The sequence below is a fragment of the Balaenoptera physalus genome, assembly GCF_965194825.1.
Source record: "Balaenoptera physalus genome assembly, chromosome: 10".
In the NCBI taxonomy this organism is placed as follows: domain Eukaryota; kingdom Metazoa; phylum Chordata; class Mammalia; order Artiodactyla; family Balaenopteridae; genus Balaenoptera; species Balaenoptera physalus.
Window position 1 is genome coordinate 113,979,189 of NC_138889.1, and position 23,739 is coordinate 114,002,927.

The 23,739-nt window shown below is 60.0% G+C and overlaps 2 protein-coding genes across 14 annotated transcripts; one reads left to right on the forward strand and one right to left on the reverse strand.

Annotated features, from left to right (window-relative positions):
• Positions 1–149: 149 nt before the first annotated feature.
• LOC309668235 (USP6 N-terminal-like protein) lies at positions 150–15,747 on the reverse strand. 10 transcript variants are annotated; one of them, XR_014268134.1, is made up of 5 exons: positions 15,341–15,747; positions 10,660–13,852; positions 9,719–9,824; positions 7,303–7,627; positions 150–6,896 (listed from the first exon to the last, which is right to left on the reverse strand). XR_014268134.1 is itself a non-coding variant. In XM_082477790.1 (5 exons), the coding sequence occupies exons 4-5, from the start codon at positions 2,769–2,771 to the stop codon at positions 1,743–1,745; spliced, it is 582 nt and encodes a 193-aa protein (XP_082333916.1). In that variant the 5' UTR covers positions 2,772–6,896; positions 7,303–7,627; positions 9,719–9,824; positions 10,660–13,990; the 3' UTR covers positions 150–1,742. The 10 variants fall into 10 exon arrangements, 2 of the variants coding, with proteins under 2 accessions (XP_082333916.1, XP_082333915.1); XR_014268135.1 differs by lacking the exon at positions 15,341–15,747 and adding an exon at positions 14,612–15,334; XR_014268136.1 differs by lacking the exon at positions 15,341–15,747 and adding an exon at positions 14,407–14,540.
• RNH1 (ribonuclease/angiogenin inhibitor 1) lies at positions 10,450–22,369 on the forward strand. Of its 4 annotated transcripts, none has more exons than XM_082477783.1 (10): positions 10,450–10,588; positions 16,672–16,777; positions 19,644–19,814; positions 20,052–20,222; positions 20,648–20,818; positions 20,903–21,073; positions 21,166–21,336; positions 21,565–21,735; positions 21,901–22,071; positions 22,162–22,369. In XM_082477783.1, exons 2-10 carry the CDS (start codon positions 16,692–16,694, stop codon positions 22,247–22,249), a joined length of 1,371 nt encoding a protein of 456 aa, XP_082333909.1. In that variant the 5' UTR covers positions 10,450–10,588; positions 16,672–16,691; the 3' UTR covers positions 22,250–22,369. The 4 variants fall into 4 exon arrangements, with proteins under 4 accessions (XP_082333909.1, XP_082333908.1, XP_082333911.1 ...); XM_082477782.1 differs by lacking the exon at positions 10,450–10,588 and adding an exon at positions 14,048–14,185; XM_082477785.1 differs by lacking the exon at positions 10,450–10,588 and adding an exon at positions 14,385–14,389 and having other exon boundaries at positions 16,670–16,777.
• The last annotated feature ends 1,370 nt before the right edge of the window (positions 22,370–23,739 follow it).

Genomic DNA, 23,739 nt, shown 5'->3' on the forward strand with positions numbered 1-23,739 from the left:
ATTTGGCTGAGGCCGGGAGGCTGCGGTGCGAGTGACCCCCCAGGAGGCATGCGGGAACCTCAGCTTCGCGCATCCGGCAGCTTCTCTGCCTCTGGGGGCCCCGGGTGCGTCCTCCGGAGACCTCTGGGTGCTGCGAGAACCGGCCCGTGTACCACTTAGCACATGAAACTTTATTCACCTTTAACCGGCAAGGGGGGAAACTGAGACCAAAGACTGTCCCTTCCCTGGTAGGGAGGCCTTCATAGGGAATGGCTGCGGGCCGGGGAGCTTCTTCGGACTCCGGGTGGGGTCGTATCTCCTGAGTTTTGGGGACCCTGGAAGGCAGGAACTGACTTTGGTGGAGGGCGGGACACAGCGTGCCGGGTCCCGCGGCGCCCTCTGCTCTGCCCCGTGGGGACCAGGTGGCTGCGTGGGGTCTGGCGTCTGGCTGGCCCTGCCCCCTGTGTGTGTGAGGGTGGCCCGCTGGCCCCTGCCATCCCCTCGTTGGAGGTGGCCTGTTGCTCCCAGGGCCACCTCAGGTCACCAAAGCGGCCTGCGGGGCCCATCCAGGCCCCAGGTGGCCGCATGCAGCCCCGAGAGGGCGCGCCTGGCCTCGGGCAGGACCCTGCACTGGCCAGGGCGGCCCCTTTAGTCATCACCCCAACTGTCGGGGTGCTCACAGCACCGCTGCCTTCCCGGGGCCCAAGTTCAGGCCAGGCCAGGCCAGGCGCTTCTGGGTCAGGGCCTTGTGCCGTGTGAGGGGGTCCCGTCCTCAGGGAAGGCCAGCGCGAAGCAGCAGGGCGTGTCGCTGTCTTCCCAGGGCCTCGGGGTCACTGTGCTCACAGTCACCTTGTCCCCTGGAGGCCCCTGAGCGTCCAGCTTCCTTGTGGACGCAGAGGTTGGGGGTTGTGGGGACGTGCGGGGCTTGCTTTTGGGGCACTGCCCTGGCTCCGTCGTGGCCGTGCTGGTCACTGCCCCAGGAGGGGTGCCGGCTGCAGTTGCCACAGGGCAGGAGGGGTGTCGTGGCCCTGGCGGTGCCGTCTTCAGCGGGCTGGGCAGAGCCAGTGGCTGGGACCTCAGTGGGGTTGCAGGGCCATGCCTGTTGTGTGGCCCTGGGCGTGGCCCAGGCAGGTGTTGAAGGGGAGAGGACCCAGCATTCCGGCTGAAAGCCGATGTCTGGGGGCCACTTGCCTGTGGCCTCATGGTTCACTGAGAGGCTTGGGAGGGAATTCCATCACTGGCCACAGCCGATCCTGAGGACTATTCTGGGCTGGGGACAGGCAGGCCAGACTCGGAGCCTCCGGGGCCCCCAGCGGGAGGCCTGCGGCCGGGGCCCCTTCGTGCTGCTGCTCCTTGGCCTTCAGGTTGGCCGGGCCGGGCGAGGGGCCGGGCTGCTAGTGCTGGGCAGGTGGGCCAGGGAGGGCCAGCCCGTCTTCTCCGGGGAGCGTCTTGATGCTGGGAGGGGTAAGGAGAGGCCTGGGGGCTGGGGCAGGTCGCTCCAGGCCCAGGGGCCTCGTGGGGAACTCTTCAGGTTTTGCTGGAAATGAACAGACCAGGTCAGCTTCTCGACCAGGCCATTCGGCTTGCGCAGGATGGGCCCGTGGGACCCTGCGTGGCTGCTCCGGCCCAACGCTGAGAACAGCTCTCCAGGCTGCTGACCCCTGGCTGTCCTGACGCCCAGCCCTGGCCTGGTCGGCTGAGTGTTAGAGCAGAAGAGCAGATGGATGGGGCTGAGGAGGAAGGCCTGGGGCTCCCCCCACCGCTCACTGCCCCGGAGGGTGACTCCGGAGGAGACTGCTGCCGAGGGCACCTGGGGGAAGCAGGTCCCGCTTCACCCCGCGTAGCTCAGCCATCGAGGCCTGCAGCTGCCTGAGCACCGCATCGTCCTCCAGGGCCCAGGCCCGGGACAGCGTGTCCTGCAGGAACTCCTGCAGGCCTTCCGGGGCAGCTTCAGGAGGTGCTCTGGGGGTGCGGATGCCATCAGGCCAGCAGGGGCCCCACCGGGAAGACTCAGCCCCCCACCCTGGGGCACCTCCCGTGGGCGGCGGCTGTATTCTGCTGGGCACCACACCTGGGGGTCTGCCGTGCCCGGGAGAGCCGTGGGCAGGGCCACTGCCAAGGGCGCGCTCTGGAAGGCGACCTCTGGGCCCCCGTGCTGGCCGGCCTGCCTCCTCTGCGGCCTGCACTCCACGCTCGGGAGCCTTGCGGACGGTGTACACCATGGCCGTCAGCATGTGCTCGCTCTCCAGGATGTAGGCATCCCAGAGCTTCAGGGTGAGCGAAAAGGGGGTCTGTGGGGACAGCAGGCCCAGGAGGGGCAGCTTGAGCAGGGCACGGTGGTGGTCCCAGCACAGGGTAAGAACCCGCCACCGGCCTCCGGCCTCTGCAGTCTGCCTGGGCTGCATCAGACAAGCTCCTGCAGCTCCTCACCTGGCTGGGCTCGTCCCAGTGGGGTCGTGGCTCCTGGACTCAAGGTCCTGAGGGCCTGGCCAGCACGACCCCTAATCTGGGGGCAACAGAGCCTGTCCCACGCTCGGTGGGAACACCTCAGTGGAGCAGAACGCTGGCTTGCCCACCCCCGGGCTGACCCAGCCTTCTGAAGGGAGCCAAAGCAGAAACAGCTGGGACTTCGAGATGCCCTGCGCCCACCAGGAGGGCTCTGGGCTGCCCCCCGGACGCCCCTCAGGAGGGGCATGCCATGTCTGGGGGGTGGGGCTCAGCCTCCTGGGCAGCCTTACCTGGTGGATGAAGCCCTGCAGGAACCACTGGACGGTGTCAGTCCCCAGGGACATCTGCTCCTCGTCCCGATGGAGGGCACAGGGGCTCAGGGCCTGCGTGCTGGGCCGGAAACCTCCCTATTTCGGGACGCCGTGCAGCCGCCCCCAGGACCCAGGTGGCCCGAGCTCGCCGCTGATCCGCCCCAGGAGAAGGAGAGTGAAGCCTGCAGGAGGCCAAGCCCCCCCGGTGGCCGTGGGACAGGGCCTCTGTCGGGGGCGGGGGGCGACGCATCTACTCACCAGGTGTCGCTGCAGCTGGGGAGGCTCTGCCTAGAATGTGCTCTTCGTGGGCCTGGAGTCTCAGCCGTTCTGGGAACCCCCGGGATGAAGAAGCCCAAGGAGCCCCCAGACCCCCACAAGTCAGAGCCGTGTCCAGCGAGGGTTGAGTACTGCAGGTGCCCCCGGTGGTGACCCCAGCGTGCGGGGCCCTCCTGAGCCCTGGCTGGACACGCTCTTCCCAGGCAGGACAGCCTGTGAGGCCGGGGCCGCCGGGGCAGAGGCCCTGCTCCCGAAGGCCCAGCTCGGCTGGCGCCCTGGGCTGAGGGGTGGGCAGGCATCCGGCCCTGGCACTTGCCCTGGCCACAGCGGGGGGTGGGGGACCCGGTACAGAGGGGCAGGGAGTGCGGCCCACGGGGTGGGTGGCAGGGGTGTGCCTGGCCCTCTCCTAGGCTTGGCAGCCAGGCTGGGGGCACGGGAGGGGGTGTTGCTGCCGCCGGGGCTTCGTCTGGCCGTGGGCTCGGAGGGCGCTGGGGGGTGGCAGGTGTGAGGCAGAAGGACCAGCAGGGAAGGGAGAGCTGCCCGGACGAGGCCGGGACTGAGGGCCGTGGCTCTAGGACCCAGAGGGCAGCACGGGGAGCCAGTGCCCTTTGCTGATGGGGAGATGGACTGGGCCCAGGTCCCCGCCAGCCCACAGCCAGGGGAGCTCTGCAGGGAGACCCCTGGCCCTGAGGCACTCCCAGCTGTCCCCGGCGGTCACCTACCATGCATGGCGTGTTTCTTGTCATCAGCTGGACCAGCGCCCAGAAGGCGTCCTCCTCAGGAACATCAGCAGATGGCCATGACCTGGTTCATGCCCTGGCAGTAGCCCACCTCTTGCAAGAGCCAGATGTGCATGGAGGACCCACCCGGAGGCCTCTTCTGCCCCCCTCCACACTACCACCTCAGCTCCTGGATGGGCTCCCGCCTGGCCGAGCCCACACTGCCCTGGAGGGGCCACCTGAGATGCCCTCTGGGCCGGAGAGCCCCTGAGCCAGCTCAGGCGCCAGCACCACAGCAGCCCCGTGCCTGAGGCTTTGGGCGCCGTCCTGGGTCCCCTTTCCCAGACGAGGCGAGGGGGGCGATGGGGCCCAGCACGGGCTGGAGGTCCTGCCGTGAGGGCAGGCTTGGGGGGCCTGACCTGGGAGAGCACAAGGCCAGGGGGCTGGCCCAAGACCCCACTGTGGGCAGCCCGTGGGGTCCTCTCAGCTGGTGGTCCTCGAGGGAGTGTTCTGGAAAGAGCCGGTGGAGCAGGAGCTGCCTCCCGTGGGCCCCACAAGAGCTTTGGTCCCTGGGAACCTTCATCCCTGCCAAGTTTGATTAATAGTACAGCATTTTCAGGATCAAAACTCAAGTTTCAGGGGTTAAGTCTACATGCAATGAAATATAAATATCCCAGGTATACAGTTTGACAAGTTTTTATTTTCTTTCTTTATTCAGTTTGCACACATGACAGTTCAGTCTCTGGGACGTACAGCCCCGTGGGTTTTCACACACGGGTGGGGCCGCCGCATCCGCGCTGCAGCTTAAGCCCCCACCCCATTAGCCCCGGCAGCCGCTGGTGCTTGCCCTCCCGGGGCTGTGCTTGTTCCAGAACGCCCTGTGAGAGGAATCATATGTGGGTCTGGGTTCCTTCACTTAGCAAAATATGTCTAAGGCTCATCCACGCTGCTGAGTGAATCAACAGCTTGTTCCTTTGTGTCCCTGAATCGTAGTCCGTTTCATGGAATCCCACGGTTTATCCATTCCCTCGATGAAGATGATCTTGGTTGCTTCCAGCTTTTAACGATCACGAATAGAGCAGTGAATATTGCATGCAGGTTTTATGTGTGTTTAAGTTTTCAGTTCATTTGGGTAAATACCAAGGAGCATCACTGCTGATCACATGGAGAGTATATGTAGTTTTTTTTTTTTTTTGGCTGCATTGGGTCTTCACTGCTGCAGCACGTGGGCCCTAGAGCACGCAGGCTTCAGTAGTTGTGGCTCGCGGGCTCTAGAGCGCAGGCTCAGTAGTTGTGGCGCACGGGCTTAGTTGCTCCGCGGCATGTGGGATCTTCCCGGACCAGGGATGGAACCGGTGTCCCCTGCATTGGCAGGTGGATTCTTAACCACTGCGCCACCAGGGAAGTCCCAGTATGTGTAGTTTTGTAAGAAACCGCCCAGCTGTCCCCCACAGTGGCTGCACCATTTGCATCCCCACCAGTGCTGGACGAGAGTTCCTGTTGCTCCACATCCTTGCCAGCACTTTGGTTCTTATTCTGCATGAGTCCTTTATTAGATATATGATTGGCAAATATCTTCTCCCACTCTGTAGCTTTTTCATTCTTTTAACAGTGTCTGTTGCAGAATGAAAGTTTTAAATTTAGATATAGTTCTTTCTCTCATAGGTGTCCTCTCTCTCATCTGACCGGCCTCTTTCCCAGTGTCCATGGCCTCACCCCATCCTGGCGTTCTGGTTTTCTAATGCCACAAGTGAGTTGCCCTGCAAACAAGCCAGAGGTTTAAGATGGAACCAGAAGTTGGGACACAGCCATGTTTACTCGTTTGTGTATCCAACAGGCTGTGTTCTCAGACAACAGTGGCTGGGCCTGAAGTCTAAGATATTTACCATCTGGCGCATTACAGGAAACCTCCCTGATTTTGTGCCCAGGCCTGCAGATGGGCAGGGGTGGTGGGACGGCGGGGCCCACCAGGCTTACCCTCACACCCTGGGCTCCTGTCTGCGTGAGGCCTGCAGCCTGGTGGCTGTGGGGCGATGGAAGTTCTGAGGGCCAGCGGCGGCTGACTCGCCCTGGGCCCGGCCTCGGAGGTCAGCAGAGACACAGCTACACTCCGGGCCAAGGCGGGCGTGGGGCCTCCCAGCTTCGGGCCCGTGGAGTCCCCCCGGTAGAGGCATCTCGTCATGAGAGGAGTGTGGGAGGTCCAGGGTGACCACTCGGGCAGCACAGCCCACGCCTGCCTTGATGCTCCCAGCGCCATCTTGGCCAGACCCCTCTTCTCTCCGGGGTCAGGGCTCTGAAGAGCATCTCTTGGTTCAGAGTGAGCTTGATCTGTTGGCTATTCACGTGCGCCCCGAACCTGTCACGGCAGAACCTGCTCTCCTGCCCACCCACAAGGTCTCCCCGGCCGGCAGGGTCTTTGCCCCATACCCAGTTACCCAGATTGGAACAGGTTGTTCAGAAAGCAGTGAGGCGTTGAGAGACCCGATACTAGGGCTCCCATTAGGGCTGGATATTAGGGGATTACAGTAAATGCTTCAGGTGTAGCAACAGGGTCAAGGTCACGCATAAGAAAAGAATCCCTGTGTCGTCGTGTCCCATCCCCCCCACCCCCAAGATCCCGCTCGGCTTTGGGATCTTAGTTCCCCAACCAGGGATCAAACCCTGGTGCTCGGCAGTGAAAGTGCCGAGTCCTAACCACTGGACTGCCAGGGAGTTCCCAAGAATCCCTCTTTTTAATTAATTAATTAATTTATTTTTGGCTGTGTTGGGTCTTCGTTTCTGTGCGAGGGCTTTCTCTAGTTGCGGCGAACGGGTGCCACTCTTCATCGTGGTGCGCGGGCGTCTCACTATCGCGGCCTCTCTTGTTGCGGAGCACAGGCTCCAGACGCCCAGGCTCAGTAGTTGTGGCTCACGGGCCTAGTTGCTCCGCGGCATGTGGGATCTTCCCAGACCAGGGCTTGAACCCGTGTCCCCTGCACTGGCAGGCAGATTCTCAACCACTGCGCCACCAGGGAAGCCCAAGAATCCCTGTTTTTAAAATGCATACTGAGAACCTAGGGACGGGGTGAGGCCAGACATCTTGGGTTCTCTGTAAAACACCTGTGCTGGTCAAGTGTGTGGTGAACGCAGGACACAGGACAGGACAGTGTCGCTAGGGTTGGACCTGGGTGATGGAATTTGGGGGTTCGTCACACTTTTAAAAAATAAATGATGGGAATTGTCTAAAAGAGCAGAAATATATAACTAAAAAACATCAAGATGGGGCGTCATTTCGACCCCGCCGACCCGCATTCGTTCCATCTGGGCTCGGGTCCAGCCTGGTCTCTGCTGCCTGGAGCCCCTCCCCTCCCGCGGGGCCCTCTGGGGCCTGTTGAGCCAGTCCAGACCGGTCCCCACTCTCCCCTCGCGCCCCCCGCCCCCGTGCCCCACACCGCCGCCCTCGCTCCTCACGTGCCCACTCGCGCCCCCTCGAGGCTCAGCCGGCACCGCCAGGCCGGGGGTCGGGCACCCGCCATCCCAGCTTCAGACCCAGGTCCACGGCCTCCCCCCGCGGGGCCCCGGGGACCCACTTGATGCCGTAGCGCTCCCGGAACATGATGTGGTTTCGGAAGGCGCGGTTCCCATCCAGGTCGGATCTGCCTTATGTCCTGGGAGTACAGACGGTCCTGCTGCTTCGGGCTCTGTGGGCGGGGCCGAGGGGCGGGGCGGGCGTCAGGCGGAACCTGGACCCACGGCCACCACCGCCGGACAGAGCGGGCGCTGCGAGGCCAGCGGGAACTGAGCTGTTTCTGCAGAAGCCTCATTGTGCGCGTTTCTGAAGCCAGGGCGGGTCACGAGTGACCCCTGTCAGGATGAAGGTGACCTAACGATTGCCTGTGCTCCTAGCCGGGCAGTCTGCTCCAACAGAAGATAATATCGTCAGTGTGTCATCCAATCATCAAGTTCTTTATAATTTCTTAAATATAAAATGTGCAACACTCAGTCAAAAGTAACCAGGCATTATCAGGAAATAAGATGTGATGAAAAAGAACAGGCAATAGAAACAGACCCAACAGAGGTGCAGATAACGGAGCTATTAGACAAGGGCTTTAAACGAAATACACTTGGACTTCCCTGGTGGTGCAGTGGTTAAGAATCCTCCTGACAATGCAGGGGACACGGGTTCGAGCCCTGGTCTGGGAAGATTCCACATGCCGCGGAGCAACTAAGCCCATGCGCCAAAACTACTGAGCCTGCGAGCCACAACTACTGAGGCTGCATGCCACAACTACTGAAGCTTGTGTGCCTAGAGCCTGTGCTCTGCAACAAGAGAAGCCACCTCAATGAAGAGTAGCCCTCGCTCGCCGCAACTATAGAAAAGCCCGCACACAGCAACAAAGACCCAACCAGCCAAAAATAAATAAATAAATTTATTAAAAAAAAAGAAAAGAAATACACTTACTGTACTCATGGAGCGAAAGGCAAGATTAACAGATGTGGAGAGGGGGAGACCTAGAAACAAAAACAAACAAATGAAAATTCTAAAAGAAATAAATAGAATAACTAAATTTAAGGACTGAATGGATAGTTTTGACAGCAGATCTAAAGATAAAGAGAGAATCGGTGAACCAGAAGGCAGGTCAAAAGAAATTATGTAGACCGAAACAGAGTCAAAGGATATAAAATCTAATAAAAAGAATAAGAGACATGTGGGTACAGTGGAAAGATCAAGCATATTTATTTATTTATTTTCAGCTGCGTTGGGTCTTCGTTGCTGCACGTGGGCTTTCTGTAGTTGCGGTGAGTGGGGGCTACTCTTCGTTGTGGTGTGTGGGCTTCTCATTGCGGTGGCGTCTCTTGTTGCGGAGCACGGGCTCTAGGTGCATGGGCTTCAGTAGTTGTGACATATGGGCTCAGTAGTTGTGGCTTGCGGGCTCTAGAGTGCAGGCTCAGTAGTTGTGGCGCACGGGCTTAGTTGCTCCGCAGCATGTGGGATCGTCCCGGACCAGGGCTTGAACCCGTGTCCCCTGCATTGGCAGGCGGATTCTGAACCACTGCGCCACCAGGGAAACCCTCAAGCATATTTTTAATTGATTCTAGATGAAGAGCAGAGAGTGAGGCATCCAAAATATCTGAAGAAATAAGAGCTGAGACGTTCCCGAAACTGATGAAAGATATCAAGCTACAGATTCTAGAAGCACAGTGAGCAACAAAAAGGATAAATACAGGGAAAAACACATCCAGGCACAGTATAGTAAACCTGCTGACTGAGAATAAAGAGGAAAGCTTTAAAGTACCCAGGAAGACATGTCATCTTCAAAGGAGTGACAATAAGAGTGACAGAAAGTATGGACATCAGAAGACAATGGAATAACATCCCCAGAATGCTAACAGAAATAAATGCCAACCTACACATCTATACCCAGTGAAAATGTCCCTGAAAAATAAAGAATGCACAGAAAAATTTTCAGAGAAACAAAACCTGGCAGAATCCAGTTTCCTGGTTTCACCAGGAAACCCACATCAAATGAAATACTAGAAGGTGTTCTCCATGGAGAAAAAAAAAAAAAGTGACCCCAGATAGAAGTTTGAAAATGCTAAGATTGAAGAGGGCCCGAGTTTGATCCCTGGTTGGAGAACTAAGATCCCGCAGCCATGCAGGAAAGAAAGAAAGGAATGAAGGAACGAAGGAAGGAAGGAAGGAAGAAAAGGACTCAACCAGGTGAATCAGGTAAGTTCAAAAATAACAAGAATGACATAACTTCCAGTGAATCCCAAAGGGCCCCCCACTGTGGCCAGCACACGTATGGTGGTAACCTGCATCCTCAACTTTGTGGAGTGTGGAGTGTCTCAAAATTGACAAGTACGGGTGAGAAAATGAGGGGAAAGGCACTTCCAGACCTTCCTTCCCCTCCTCAGGAGTTTTACTCAGCTTTCAATTTTATGTCCTTTGGCTGGGCACCACTTGTTTCATTCAGTCTGTGGACACCTGGCCACACCCCTCACCAGCTCCAGTCCCCGCAGGTAACCCTCTCAGGCCTGGCCTTCCCCTCCCGAGTTTCCCTCCATCAGGGATTTCTGTTTGTTCTACTCAATGTTGAATCCTCACCACCTAGAACACAGCCAGGCACACAGGAGTTAATAAATATTTACGAAGAAATGCATTTAGGTGAGGCACGAATTGTTAACATTCATTGACAATATTAGATGAATGAAACATCACCCATAGATTACAAACGTTGCCTTAATTAACAAAGTTGCCACTTTGTTCCGGAACCAACTGTCTGTCTGTGTCTGACTCTCCAGCTCTAGTTGTCGGTGCTCGCAGAATCCCGACACCCAGACTTTGCTCCAAGTCAGAGAACCGAACCGCTGCCCGCCACGTTAATGTCACGGCCCGGGTCCTGCGAGGCCTCATCCTCACCGGGTCCGACTTTCGAAGCCCACCTACGGCACGCGCGGGTCCGCCCATCAGCTCCAGCCGGGCTGGAAACGGTGAGGGCGCCTTGGGTACCACCGCCGGCTCCGCCCCACCCGCAGGCCCCGCCCCCTCCGCCAGCAGGCCCACCCTAAACCCCGCCCCTGTCCGCCCGCCCACAGGCCCCACCCCTAGAGGCCCCGCCCACCGCCTGTTGCCGCGCCGCAGCGAGGCCCCGCCCCACCCGCAGGCCCCGCCCCCTCCGCCAGCAGGCCCACCCTAAACCCCGCCCCTGTCCGCCCGCCCACAGGCCCCACCCCTAGAGGCCCCGCCCACCGCCTGTTGCCGCGCCGCAGCGAGGCCCCGCCCCACCGCTGGTCCTGACACCGCCCCCCGGTCGGAAGTAGGCCGTCTCCCTCCCGGTCAATAGGCCAGGGACAGTTCGTTGTCGTGTCTAGGTCAGTCACTCCCTAGGTTCGTCAGTGGGTGGGCCAAACAGACGGCCGACCGGTCCAGCGTCAGTCCTTACCGGCGCCGGTCTTGGTCGGGCCGCGCGTGGACGCACGCCGGACGCCACTGAGGCCACGCAGCCCGGGGATACGCGCGCTCGCCAGCGTGGGGCGAGGGGTCCTCTGGGCCGGGGTCACCCCCCGCTCCGCGGACCTGGGGGGGCAGGTCCTGTCGGGGGCGGGTTCGGTGAGGCGGGGCCGCGCGGGCCGAGGCCGCGGCACCGCCCAGGGAACGTCGGCGCGCTCCGATGACGTCAGGACGCCCGAGTTCGCTTCTGCGCGTGCGCGCCGCCGCCGGCCGTCCTCCCGGGGCACGCTGGGACCTCCGGCGCGGGGCGCTGGGTCTGCGCCTGCGTGATCTGCGTCTTGGTGGTCCGCCCTTTGGCGCCCAGTAATCTACACCAGCAAGGGCTGGCTCGGCCAGACTTTCCTTCTCAAATTGAGTAACCCCCGACCTTATTCCCCCAAAGAACCGATCCCCAGGAAGGACAGACAGCCCTGGCAGAGAGCACTCGCCCGGGTGGCGCCCTCAGGGTGTTGGGCCTTGGGATGGCCATGTGTCCGCCCTGCACTTCTGTCCCGTTAGGTCACCCGAGTGCCCCGGGGGAGCTGGGTGGGCAGCTCCTGTGGGAAAGAGAAAGACATAAGTGGGACAGCACCTCGGGGGCCGCGAGGTTGGGTTGTCACAAGGTCTGGCTGAGACAGTCTAAATGTCAGCTTGTGGAGGTTGGTTGAGTAGATTGAATACACTCGAACAGAGACACACAGTGTGCCCACTAAAAGTTAGCTTCCATACGTATCTATTCACGTACGTGTATATTCGTCTATACATTGTATACATATCTATTCTTAGGTGAGAAATATAGCAGCTCCCTAATGCATTAGTTTCTTACTGCTACTGTAGTGAGTTGCTACAGACTAGATATTTTACAATTCTGGAGGTCAGAAGTCAGAAATGGGCCTTAGGGGGTTAAAAATCAAGGTATCCACAGAATGGTTCCTTCCAGAGTCTCCAGGGGAGAATCTAGTTCTTGGCCTTTTCTAGCTTCTAGAGGCTGCCTGTCTCCATCTTCAAAGCGCAGCCACTCCAACCTCTGCTTCCATTGTCACTTTTCCTCTCTGATTTTGACCCTTTTGCCTCTCTTTTAAGGACCCTCAGGATTACATTGGGCCTATCCAATTAATCAAGGACAGTACCCCCATCTCAAGATTCTTAACTTTGTCATATCTGCAGAGACCCCTTTGCCATCTATGGTAACTATTGACAGGTTTGGGGATTAGGATGTGATCATCTTCGGGGGCCATTATTCTGCCTACTATTGCTTATATCTCATTTTTATTTTTAAAACTGTATTGTGTGTACAGGAGGAGTAGGAGCAGATACACAGATGTCAGATCATTTGTCTCTGGAAGATGGGCATTCTTGGGCCTTTCATTTTTTTTAATCTCTTCTGGTTTTTCTACAAAAAGCACATACTGCTCCTGTGATAAAAATCATGTTAAAGTTGGTTGGCATGCCAGTGCACCCAGAGGCCTCTTTCTGCCCTCTCCCCTCTCCCTGCTCCATCCTCACCCACCCCAGCCTGCAGGAGCTTCTGCCAGAAACCCAGCACCACGCTCATTTTCCTGCATCAGGGTGGGAGAGAGCTGCTCACTGTCTTCACTTGACAACTTGTCAACTTGCACTTGCTGTGGGGGAGCTCATGGCGTGGGGCGGGGGTGGGTGTCTGTGCCTTGGGGGCCCAAACCTGCGAAGCCACTAGGCTCTCCAGGACCCCTGACCCCCTTACAAACTACACAAGCAAGGACTGGCCCCCACCGGATATTCTCCCCAAGTTGAGTAACCCGTCCTTTATTCCCACAACAAACCAACCCCCAGGCAACTGGTCAGCTCCCTGAGGCTCCTTTGTTAAATTTAGAGATCTTGGTTGGTTTCAAAAACTGACCATCTGGGCCACATGTGCTTTTCTCTTCTCCTGCTGTAAATTCCCGCTCTGATGTTTTACATTTACCAATAGTGAGCCTGTGAAACCCTAGGCCGCCAACCTTGACCCCAGTAAAAGCAGAACCCTAGCCGCCTGCCCCCAACCCCCCACCCCATCCCCACCTCACTCTGTGGCCCCAGGTATGCCATGTGCATTCCAACACATGTGAGTAACAGACCTTTTTTTTTTCCCCCAAAGTTTCCTAATGGTCTTTGTTGAAGGCCGCCTTGCAATCACAAGGGCAAGTCCAGCCACGACACTGGTTATGGCTAGGCCAAGAGGGGTGCAAAACAGGTGTGTTATGAAGCCTTTAACCATCTTCCTACTGGTAGACATTTAGATTGTTTCCAGGTTTGGACAGTTGCAAAATGCTGCAAAAAGACATGTTGAACATGTCTCCTAAGCTCATGCATGAATATTCCTCTTGATCGATACACAGAAATGCAGGGGTGTGTAGTGTTTTACATAAGCCAAATGCCACGCTTGTTACCCGAAAAACGTTTTGCCTTGTGGTGCGTGTTGAGTCAAAAGACACAGCCAAGCCAAAGATCCGGAGAAGGAAGGATTTATTACCTGCTGCAAGTAAGGGGAACACTGGGGATCTTCTCCAAAGCAGTGTCTCCCCGCAGAGTCCAGGGTTTATTTGATTGAAGTCAGGAGGGTCAGAAAAGGTCATCTTCACCCCTTAGATTCCGGTAGGTCTGGTGGTTGCGGCTTCAGGCTAATCGTCACCATTGAAACAGAACCGGGAGTCTTTACAACTGGTACATTATTTTTGCTGTTGTTACTTCTCTTGTCTGATTACAGTCGTTTGTTTCTGCGTTCTTTTGTTCCCTTAAGACCATCAATTACTGAAACCTGTTCAAGGGCAAGCATTGTGGCCCACCTTAGATCACAAAACGGCTTAGGCCAAAAAATGGCTTCTCTTCTGTTAAGAAAACCATGCCTGGTTCTCTCTCCCAGGAAACCTACCGTATCTGCTTACACACTGACGCATTTCATCACAGCCAGGACAGATAATTTCCATCTTTTCCTGTGTGGCAGCAAAAAGAAGTGTCTCAGATATTCGATTTCTGTGCTTTGGCAAACTCCCACGTCCTGCCTGCTGGTGGGAGAGCGCAGAGGAAGTCCCGACGGCCTCTGTCTCCTTGGGGGTGGTCGGGGCTCCCTGCGCCTGCGCCGCATCTCCGCCTGGCGCCCCCTCCCCGCGAGGTGGCCTGCCCCCGTTCTGGGTGATAAAGTGGAAAATCAGACAGGGACGTCAAGTTTTACCCCGGAGTTCAGCGGAAAGCGGCGAAGGTTTAACTGGGGGCGCAGGCTCGGCGCGCGTCTCAGAAAAAGACCCGGGGCCAAGCCGGGGAGGGATGGAGGGATGGCGGGCGGGCCCCTCCCGGGCTCTAATGTCCTCCCGCCGGGGTTCGGCGGGCGAGGGCGAGCTGGCGCGGGACCCTGGGCCCGCCCGGCCCCGACTCTCCAAGGCCCCGCCCCAGGACGTGACCCCACCCCCTGCCCGGGCGGAAGACGCAGCTCGGTCCTCTGGTCAGCGGTGAAGGCCCCGGAGGTGAGGTCCGGGGTCCGGGGCAGAGCGGGAGCGGGAGCGGGCCGGGGAGGGGGGCGCGGCGACCCCGCGGCGTTTTTGGGGTCCCCCAGCCGCTGACCGCGTGGCGGACGGTTCCTGGGCCCGAGAAAGCACGGGGGCCGGGGGCGCGGGGAGCCCTCTCCGCGCGGCATCTGAGCGGCCCGTCTCTCCCTGGAGAGGCCCCGGCCCGACCTCGCGCTGACCTCCGACCCCCGACCCCCGGACACATGCGGATCCTCGGGCGGGCGTGGGGGGCGGCGGCGGCCCCGCGCGCACTCCGGCGCGCCCCTGCTCCCTTCCGCCTCCGCGCCTCGCAGAGGTAACCAAGCTGCGCCGGGGGCGGGGGGCGGGCCGCGGGCGCCGCTCCAGGGAAGGCCCGGGCCGGACCCTGAGGCGGAGAAGACGCACCTCCTGTCTTCCGGCACGGTCTTGCGCAGCGGCCTGTCCCCGCACTTGGAAGCATTAATTAGGGGCCGTTGTTGAGATCCTGGACCCGCGACTTGGGGCCTGGGGAGCAGCCCAGCTGGTGGGGGTCCTGATTGCCAGGGAGGCCGTGGGCCGGACACGTGCTTGTTCCTGTCCAGATCAGGCACCCTGACTGGGGGCTTGTGAGGAAGGCTGTACACGCGGCGTCTTTGCGGGATGTTAACACTTTTTCATGGGTTCTCAAAGGGATCCGTGTTCTCTGGAGGCTAAGACGCCCACAGGCCAACCAAAGGGATACTCTGGGTCTAGTCAAGTCTGGGGGCTTGGGGGGCGCAGCTGCTGGGTATCAGTTTCCTACTCTGGAGAGGCGAGTCCCCTAATGTCACACTGGATTCAGGGAGGGAGCAGCCGGGGGAGCAGTGTTGGGGCTAGAGCTCCTCAGTGGCCCCTCCCATCCTGAACCCCGAGCCCCTCCTCCTCATTCCTCTCCCGCGATGACTGAGGATTCTGAGTCAGGGTTTGGGTGGCCACACCCTGGGCTGGGGGTGGGTGGCAGATCTGGTTTTGGCTCTGGCCAGTGGGCTGGGCGGCCTCTTCCTGGTATGGTCCCTCCCTCTGATGGTACGTGAAGTGGCCAGTTACCCATGCCCTCGCCTCAGTTTCTTAGCAGGCCCCCCTGCTGGGACGTGCACACGTGAATCTGAATCTTACCTGATCATTGGCACCAGGGGCCTCCCAGGAAGAATGTAACTAGAGCCTTTGCCTGGGCTGGCCCTCCTCCCTGCTGTGGGCTCGAACCAGCCGGGGCCGGCAGGGGGCATGCCCTCTTCAGCAAGGCCGGGGCTGTGCCAGGCACGGACACAACACGAGTGAAGCATTGTTCTCAGGAATCTGGGGGTTTCGGGGAACCGGGAACCTCACGTGGGTCTGAGTCATCCTGCCTCGAGACCTGGAAAGGCATGGCTTCCAGGCGCGGGTGTTTACTGAACTTCCTGTGGCTCTTGACTGAAAGCCCGCTCCCGGGCATCCCCCAGCTCATGGCTGCCCCTGGGTTCCTCTCCTGCTGGCTCCCTCTTCAGGGCCACAGTCGGCACCAGCCCCGGGCTCTGGTTCCTCATTTGTTCAGGCTCTGTGTGTGGCCCTGGTGAGGTTTCAGGGTCTGTGACCTCCCATCCCAGACCTGCTGGCCAGAGGCCTCCCTCTTTTCTCAGCCTGCTTGGTGAGCTGGCTTCTTTGTGGGCTGGTCCCTGGGCTGAGCCAGGGTCGGGCAGAGGACGTGCCCTCTCCAGAGTCCCAGCTCCCAGAAGGGGCTCATGGAAGCAGGCACCCCGGGTGGCCACCCATGAATGCACCATCCAGAGCGTAGGTCACTGGACCTGGGGTCCCCACCCCACCTGCTCTGTCCTGGCCAGGGCACTTGTGGCTGGCGCCCCTCAGGAACCGTCAGCTGACCACCTGACGGCTGCTTCAGGGCAGTGAGGCCTCAGGTGCTGGCATCCTGGGCGGGTCTGGCTTTGTGGATGCCGGCCAGGTGGGGCTGTGCGCTGCCTTCCTGTTCTTGGAGGGGAGAAGGAGGCTGAGTCAGCAGGGGCAGTTACTGCAGCACGTCACAGATTGGGGCCCCTGCGCTCCCCTGGCTGGGGTCTGCACACCGTCCGGGCCCACAGGCCACCTCCTCCCCACCTGTCCTTGCTGGCAAGGCAGAGGCAGGGCTTTGGGCGGTGAGCGCTGCTCTCCCCTTCCTCGGCCGGGAGGTGTCTGGGGGGCTGGGGGACGAGAGCAGCCTCTGTCCCCGCGGCCACGTCCCCCAGCTCTGCGGTCTGTGGCGGTCTTTGCCCGGGAGCCCTCTCCCATTTCTGCTCCTGGAGGCTGAGGTGGATAAAGGTGTTGAAGAAGGGAAATGAAGCAGGCGGGGAGGCTGTGGCTTCTCCTGGAATGTCCCCTGGGGTCCTGTTTGGACGTCTTCCGTCCACTGGATCTCTGGCCTGTCAGACCTTGAGAGTTTGGCTGAAATCCTCTCCTTCTCCCCTGCCTGTGTCTAGGCAACACCTCGCCTCCCACCATGAAGCTCGACATCCAGTGTGAGCAGCTGAGTGACGCCCGGTGGACGGAGCTGCTGCCTCTGATCCGGCAGTACGAGGTGATCAGGTAGGACCGGCCGTGCCTGCGTGCCCGGGGCCACCACCCTGCAGGGGGTGAGGGGCGCTCCCAGCTCGCTTCACTTACAGAAGCGTGATGTAAACTTTGTATGATTTTCACGTGGCATAAAATGTGACTCTTTGTATTTTTTTTCCAACCATTCGAATGTAAACCCATTCTGGCCCAGGCCTGGTGGGCAGAGCAACCTGGCCCAGGGTCTCGTCCGCTCGTCCCCTTCCCCTGGGCATGCAGTCGCCGCAGCCGGCTCGTGTGGGCACTGCCTGTCCTGTGCCCCTGCCGGGCTGCGGGCTGGGAATCCAAGTCCAGGCTGACTCCTGCTGTCGAGGCCCTCAAACCCGCAGGTTCCTCAGGGCTCACGAGCAAGAGATGAGTGCCTGCCTGCTTATCTTTTTTTTTTTTTGTATTTAAAAATATTTTATTTTTTGTAATTTTTATTTTTTATAAATTTATTTATTTTATTTATTTATTTTTGGCTGCGTTGGGTCTTTGTTGTGGCACGCGGGCTTTTCGTTGCAGAGTACGGGCTCTAGGCGCGCGGGCTTCAGTAGTTGTGGCTCGTGGGCTCTAGAGCGCAAGCTCAGTGGTTGTGGCGCACGGGCTTAGTTGCTCCGCGGCATGTGGGATCTTCCCGGACTAGGGCTCAAACCTGTGTCCCCTGCATTGGCAGTCGGATTCTTAACCACTGCACCACCAGGGAAGTCCCAAAAATATTTTATTTTTGAATAGGTAAGACATATGGCACAAAATTCAAAAAGACACAAAAGGGAATACAGTGAAAAGCCTCTCAGTCCTGTGCCCGTCCACTCTGTTGCCCTCCGCACCAACTACCCTTGTTTCTAAGAATTTCGCCCACAGGTGTAATTCCGTAGATATAATGTGAAATAACATATGCACAAGAATGTTCATTACAGCATTATTTTTAATAGCAAAAGATGGAAACAGTGAAAATGTTCATTAATAGGGGACTGATTAAATAAGTTATGATTTATCCGTTCAATGGAGAAGTATACAGTTATAAAATAGAATGAGACAGCCCTTTATGTGCAAGTATGTATTAAGTAAAAAAAAGTGCAGAACAGCATGCACAGGATGCCATTTGTGTTTCTAATACAAGGAAGTATGTGTATATGCATGAGATATCTTGGGAAGGGCGAACAGGAAGGTGAGGGGTGGGAGGAGGGGCCGTGGGAACGGCATTTAAGAAAGTGCGGTGCCCGAAGGGTGTGCTGAGGAGTGGTGGGTCCTCTGAAACGTGGCGTGTGAGTTGGAGTGGCAAGGATGAGGTTAGCAGATATCCAATTCTTTCCCCCCCGTTTTAGACAAATAGCAATAGCAGCGTAGGCTTCACTTAGTTGTATAACCTTCCTTTTTCCCTTAATCTATTTCGGAAATCTTACCCAGGCATTTAGAGCCACTTTTTTTTTCTTATTAGGGCTCCATAGCAATTAATTGCTTCTAACCTTTTGCTGTTACAAACAATGCTATAATAAATAACCTCTTACATGTGTCATTTTACTTTTTTTTTTTTAACATCTTCATTGGAGTATAATTGCTTTACAATGGTGTGTTAGTTTCTGCTTTATAACAAAGTGAATCAGTTATACATATACATATGTCCCCATATCTCTTCCCTCTTGCGTCTCCCTCCCTCCCACCCTCCTTATCCCACCCCTCTAGGTGGTCACAAAGCACTGAGCTGATCTCCCTGTGCTGTGCAGCTGCTTCCCACTAGCTATCTATTTTACGTTTGGTAGTGTATATATGTCCATGCCACTCTCTTACTTTGTCCCAGCTTACCCTTCCCCCGCCCCGTATCCTCAAGTCCCTGCTTATCTTTCTTCTTTTGAACTTATTTGAAATAGTTTTATGGAAGGTTTACGGAAGAGTCACAAAGACGGTGCAGGGTCCCCTGTGCCCTGTCGCCTGGGGCGCTGGTCAAAGCGAAGAGCCCGACACGGCCACCTTGACTCACGTCACCGGCTTTTCCGTGCGTGTCCTCTCCTGTTCCCGGGTCGTGCGGGACCCCCCACGGCATCATCGCCACGTCTCCATGGCCCCTCCTGTCTGTGATGGTCCCTCGGTCCCTCCTTGTCCTTGGCCGCCTGACTCTGGCGTCTGCTCACTCGGGCTCAGGTGAAAGTGCCTCTGACGTCTTCTCAGGGTTGAGTCACATGTTTTGGCCAGACAACACAGAAATGACATTGTGTCCTGCCTGGCGTATCGTATCGTGGGAGGTGTTGTCACAGCGGTGCCACGTGGTCACCCCTAATGGTCACCGTGACCACCTGATGCAGGGTGCCTGCCACCTCTCGGGGTGACACCCCTTCAGACTCTGCTCATGTCCTGTTTCTGCTCGGACTTTTGCCTGTTGATCTTCGCAGCTGTTGGTGGATTTTGCCTGAAGTGTTCCTGGGACTCTGCCTCACTGGGGTTTTTAATTTTTTCATTCCTTCCACACTTATCACTTGTCATTCTCTGAGGAAGAGCTGGCTTTCCTTCCACCTGTATTGACTCAATGGTTCACTTAATCGGTGGACGTGATCCTGGGTCAGGGTCTGGCACATTCCACGCTGGCCTCTCCAAGCCTCTTCAGCCGGGCTCTGCCCTCGAGCTGCCACCTCCAGGTTTGGTTTCTCTCCTGGGGGTGGACGGGCACTTGTGCCCGCTGACCGTGTCCCGGGGAAGATGCGGAGATACGCGTCCGTATAGGTGCCAGTATCTTAACAGTTTTCACAAGACGATCCACGCGTTTTCTTTCATTTTAAGATGCGTTGGTTGTGACCCACCTCGTCGAGTTCTTGGCCCAAGAACGGGCACAACCTGCTGTGTGAAGTGACTGAGTGTCCGTCTGCAGGCTGGACGACTGTGGCCTCACGGAGGTGCGGTGCAAGGACATCGGGTCCGCGCTCCGGGCCAACCCCTCCCTGACAGAGCTTAGCCTCCGCACCAATGAGCTGGGCGACGGCGGCGTGCACCTGGTGCTCCAGGGCCTGCAGAGCCCCACCTGCAAGATCCAGAAGCTCAGGTGAGCCCTGCCGGTCACTCCTGGGCTCTGGGCCCTGAGGCACACCTGAGCCCTCTCGCGGCCCCCGCCCCGCATCCCCTCCTGCAAGGCCGGCTGCCTGGCCTCCCCGTGGGTGCGTGTGTGGGGGCGGCGGTTCTGTGTCCGCCTCGCTTGGGCTTCGGCAGACGGAGGGGTGGCTCGTCTTGCAGGGGAGCCGCAGTCGGCTCGTGGGGCCCGCTGACGGCCACGTGTCTCCAGCCTCCAGAACTGCTGCCTGACAGAGGCCGGCTGCGGGGTCCTGCCCGGCGTGCTGCACTCCCTGCCCACCCTGCAGGAGCTGCACCTCAGCGACAACCCGCTGGGCGACGCCGGCCTGCAGCTGCTCTGCGAGGGGCTCCTGGACCCGCAGTGCCACCTGGAGAAGCTGCAGTGAGTGTGCACCCCACCCGGGGCCCCGAGGTGCCCGCGCCCACCCGTCCCCTGGGTTTCGGCTGTCTGCCCTGGGCAAGCCCCCTCCCCAGCTCATCGGCTACAGGGAGCTTCGAGGAGGAGCTCTTCCCTGAGGCTGGGGCTGTGGCCTCTGAAAGCAGCTGGCAGCTGGCCTGTGACCCCGAGTGAGCACACAGATGGGGTCAGCCACAGAGGGAGGAAGCCGAGCCCGAAAGCCCCAGCTCGGGCCAGGTGTCTTTCTCCTGGGTCTCTGGGCACCCGCCACCCGCCGTGCTGTCACCGCCTGGCAGCCCTCCGGTCTCTGCAGGCCTCACGGCCGGGGTGGGAAAGGAGACCCAGACGGGTGCCCCCTGGGCCAGGCCACGTTCCTGCGGCCGAGGGGCTGACTGCCCGCCCGCCCCCAGGCTGGAGTACTGCAACCTGACGGCCGCGGCCTGCGAGCCCCTGGCCGCGGTGCTCAGGGCCACACAGTACCTGAAGGAGCTCATGGTGAGCAACAACGACATGGGTGAGGCCGGCATCCGGGCGCTGTGCCGGGGCCTGGCGGACTCCGCCTGCCAGCTGGAGACACTCAAGTAAGCTCCGGGCTGGGGCTGGGGGGCAGGGCAGGGCGGGGGCTGGGGGGGCGCCCCAGCTCGCAGCGCCTCTCGTGCCCCCAGGCTGGAGAACTGCGGCCTCACGCCGGCCAACTGTAAGGACCTGTGTGGGGTCGTGGCCTCCCAGGCCTCGCTGCACGAGCTGGACCTGGGCAGCAACCCGCTGGGCGACGCAGGCATCGCGGAGCTGTGCCCTGGGCTGCTGAGCCCTGGCTCCCAGCTCAAGACCCTGTGGTGAGTCGGCCTCCGGCCGGGCAGACAAAAACCTGGGGGCGGCAGGACGCGTTGGGAGCCTCTCTGTGCTGACGGGGGGCTCACCTCCGCAGGCTCTGGGAGTGTGACATCACCGCCCGTGGCTGCAGAGACCTCTGCCGCGTCCTCCAGGCCAAGGAGACCCTGAAGGAGCTGAGTCTGGCGGGCAACAATCTGGGTGACGAGAGCGCCCGGCTGCTGTGCGAGAGCCTGCAGCAGCCGGGCTGCCAGCTGGAGTCGCTGTGGTGAGGGGGCCGCACAGAGGACCCTGGGTGGCCCGGCGGGGGGGGGGACGGCGCCGGGGGCTGGCGAGGTGCGGGTGCCCTCGGGGGGTGGGGGAGGGGGTGCCGAGGTGGAGCCACCGAAGACAGGCAGAGACTCGGCGGGGGCTGGCGCTCAGATCCCCAGGGGCCTCCCGGGGCACCCCAGAGGCGTGGGCCGCGGTGGCCCCAGTTCCCGTCTGCCGCCTGCAGGGTGAAGTCCTGCAGCCTCACGGCCGCCTGCTGCCACCACTTCGGCTCGATGCTCACCCAGAACAAGCATCTCCTGGAGCTGCAGCTGAGCAGCAACCAGCTGGGCGACTCGGGCGTCCAGGCACTGTGCCAGGCCCTGGGCCAGCCCGGCACCACGCTGAGCGTGCTCTGGTGAGCCTGCTGGGGGGCGCCCCGTCCGCCGGGGCCGAGGGCGGGGACAGCTGAGACTCGGACCCGCCCCCTCGCGCTCCGCCATCTGGCGGCGGCCTGGGCCCTGGTCGCACAGCCACCTGTGGGCGCAGCCTCCGCCTGACCTCGGCCCTGCCCCCCGCCCAGGCTGGGGGACTGTGACGTCACGGACGGCGCCTGCGGAGGCCTGGCCTCGCTCCTGCTGACCAATCGCAGCCTGCGCGAGCTGGACCTCAGCAACAACGGCCTGGGTGACCCCGGCATCCTGCAGCTGCTGGGCAGCCTGGAACAGTCCGGCTGCGCCCTGGAGCAGCTGGTGTGAGTGGCCCTGGGGTGCGGGGGGCAGGCGAGGCACACGGGGTGGGGGTGGGGGTTGTGGCCGCTACCTCACCCCCTTCCTCCCTGCAGCCTGTACGACATCTACTGGACGGAAGCGGTGGAGGAGCGCCTGCAGGCCCTGGAGGGGAGCAAGCCTGGCCTGCGGATCGTCTCCTGACGCCCCTCCCCGGACGGCCCTCCTCCCCCGAGGAGTCCTGGCTTTAACCGAGAGAAGAGCTTAAATCAGCTCATTTTTGGGAGAGCATTTTAGGCACTTTATTAAAACGCTTTTCTGGCAGGAGGGTCTTTGTCTGTCCTCGTGGTCCCCACGAGGCTCTGGTGTCGAGGGGGGATGTTTTCATGAGCACCCGGCTGCCCAACGAGCACCACGGACGTAGCCGCTTCGGGCAAGTCAGGGGTCCGGGCCTGGTGGCGGGTGTGCCCAGCGGGGCCCTCTGGGGGGTCCGGGCTGAGCGCCCCAGGTGCTGGCGGGGTCCTGCTCCGTGTGGCCTCGGAAGCCACCCGTCCTACAGGCCTTCACTGCCTCAGGTCTGCGAGGACGGCGTCCCGCCTGCACTACGGGGCACCAGAACGTGGCCGCTGCCCTCGGGGCCTGGCTCACCTTGGCCAGCAGCGTCGGTCATTGGTTGGCAGCGCGCTCGGACCTCCTGCGCGTGGGCCGGAAACCCCGGCTGGGAGCTGCTCCCAGGGCCGGGCCGGGCCGAGCCTGCCGACGGCTGGCTCCCGAGTGCTCTCCTGCTGGAGGCCGGAGCCCTGTGGACATAAGGGCAGGGTCCACCCCGTCTAGCTGGCCTCGTCTGGCCGTGGGTGGACAGCGTAGGGGTGACCTGCCCTGAGCAGCACAATCAAGGTGTAGACACTGGGCACCTTTCAAAGGGTCTGGCGCCTGGGCAGTAACTTCCTGCCATCACTACAAAGCCCTTCAAGGTACCCAGGACCCTGGCTTTGTAACACCTTCCCCGGGAAGGGAGCAGGATCTGTGGAGAAGTGGGTGGCCCCACCCAGGTCTGGGTGGGAGACGCTCCAGGGGAACCTGCACCCACCTTGGGCCAGAAACCGCTCCCGGGGGCCACGCCTGGGACTGGTGAGCAACACGGGCCTCCAGCCCTGCAGGGAGAGCACAGGCCACAGGAGGGAGGTAGTCTGGGACCAGAGCGACTGTGAACCCCGCGACGCCAAGAACCCCCGGTGGAGGTGGGCGGACAGGACGCTTGGTGCCTCCGCACTGGTGGGACGGGCGTCGGCCCTGAACCCAGATCAAAGGTGACACTGGGACGGCAGCAGGTGGGGTGGGGCACACTGAGGAAGCCCATGGAAGCCAGAGGCTGAGAAACTCAGCTCAACAGCACAACGCAAGAGCAGCGGGTGGGGCGGGGGGCACAGGCGCACCGCCGTCTGTCCTCACAACCGCCCTAGGTTTGAAATTCTCCCCAGAAATAGTTACGGGAAAATAAACTAAGGAAACGAGTCCACCGAGGCCCTGGCGCTCTGAGGAGCCCTGCCCTTGGGGAGGTCGGGAGTGTCACCCTCGCCCGGAAGTCAGGGCGCTTCCCTTCACCCGTGCGTGTGAAGCCTGAGGACGGTGCGCCGTCCCCCGTCCCCCGCCCAGAACTAGCTCCCTCAGGCCGGCCCGAGGGGCAGAGGCAG

Coding starts and splice junctions, on each gene's coding strand:
- RNH1 (XM_082477783.1), top strand. CDS start 16,692: ATGAAGCTCGACATCCAGTGTGAGCAGCTGAGTGACGCCCGGTGGACG. Junction 20,223..20,647: donor TGCCACCTGGAGAAGCTGCA/GTGAGTGTGCAC, acceptor GCCCGCCCCCAG/GCTGGAGTACTGCAACCTGA. Junction 22,072..22,161: donor TGCGCCCTGGAGCAGCTGGT/GTGAGTGGCCCT, acceptor TCCTCCCTGCAG/CCTGTACGACATCTACTGGA.
- LOC309668235 (XM_082477789.1), bottom strand. CDS start 2,384: ATGCAGCCCAGGCAGACTGCAGAGGCCGGAGGCCGGTGGCGGGTTCTT.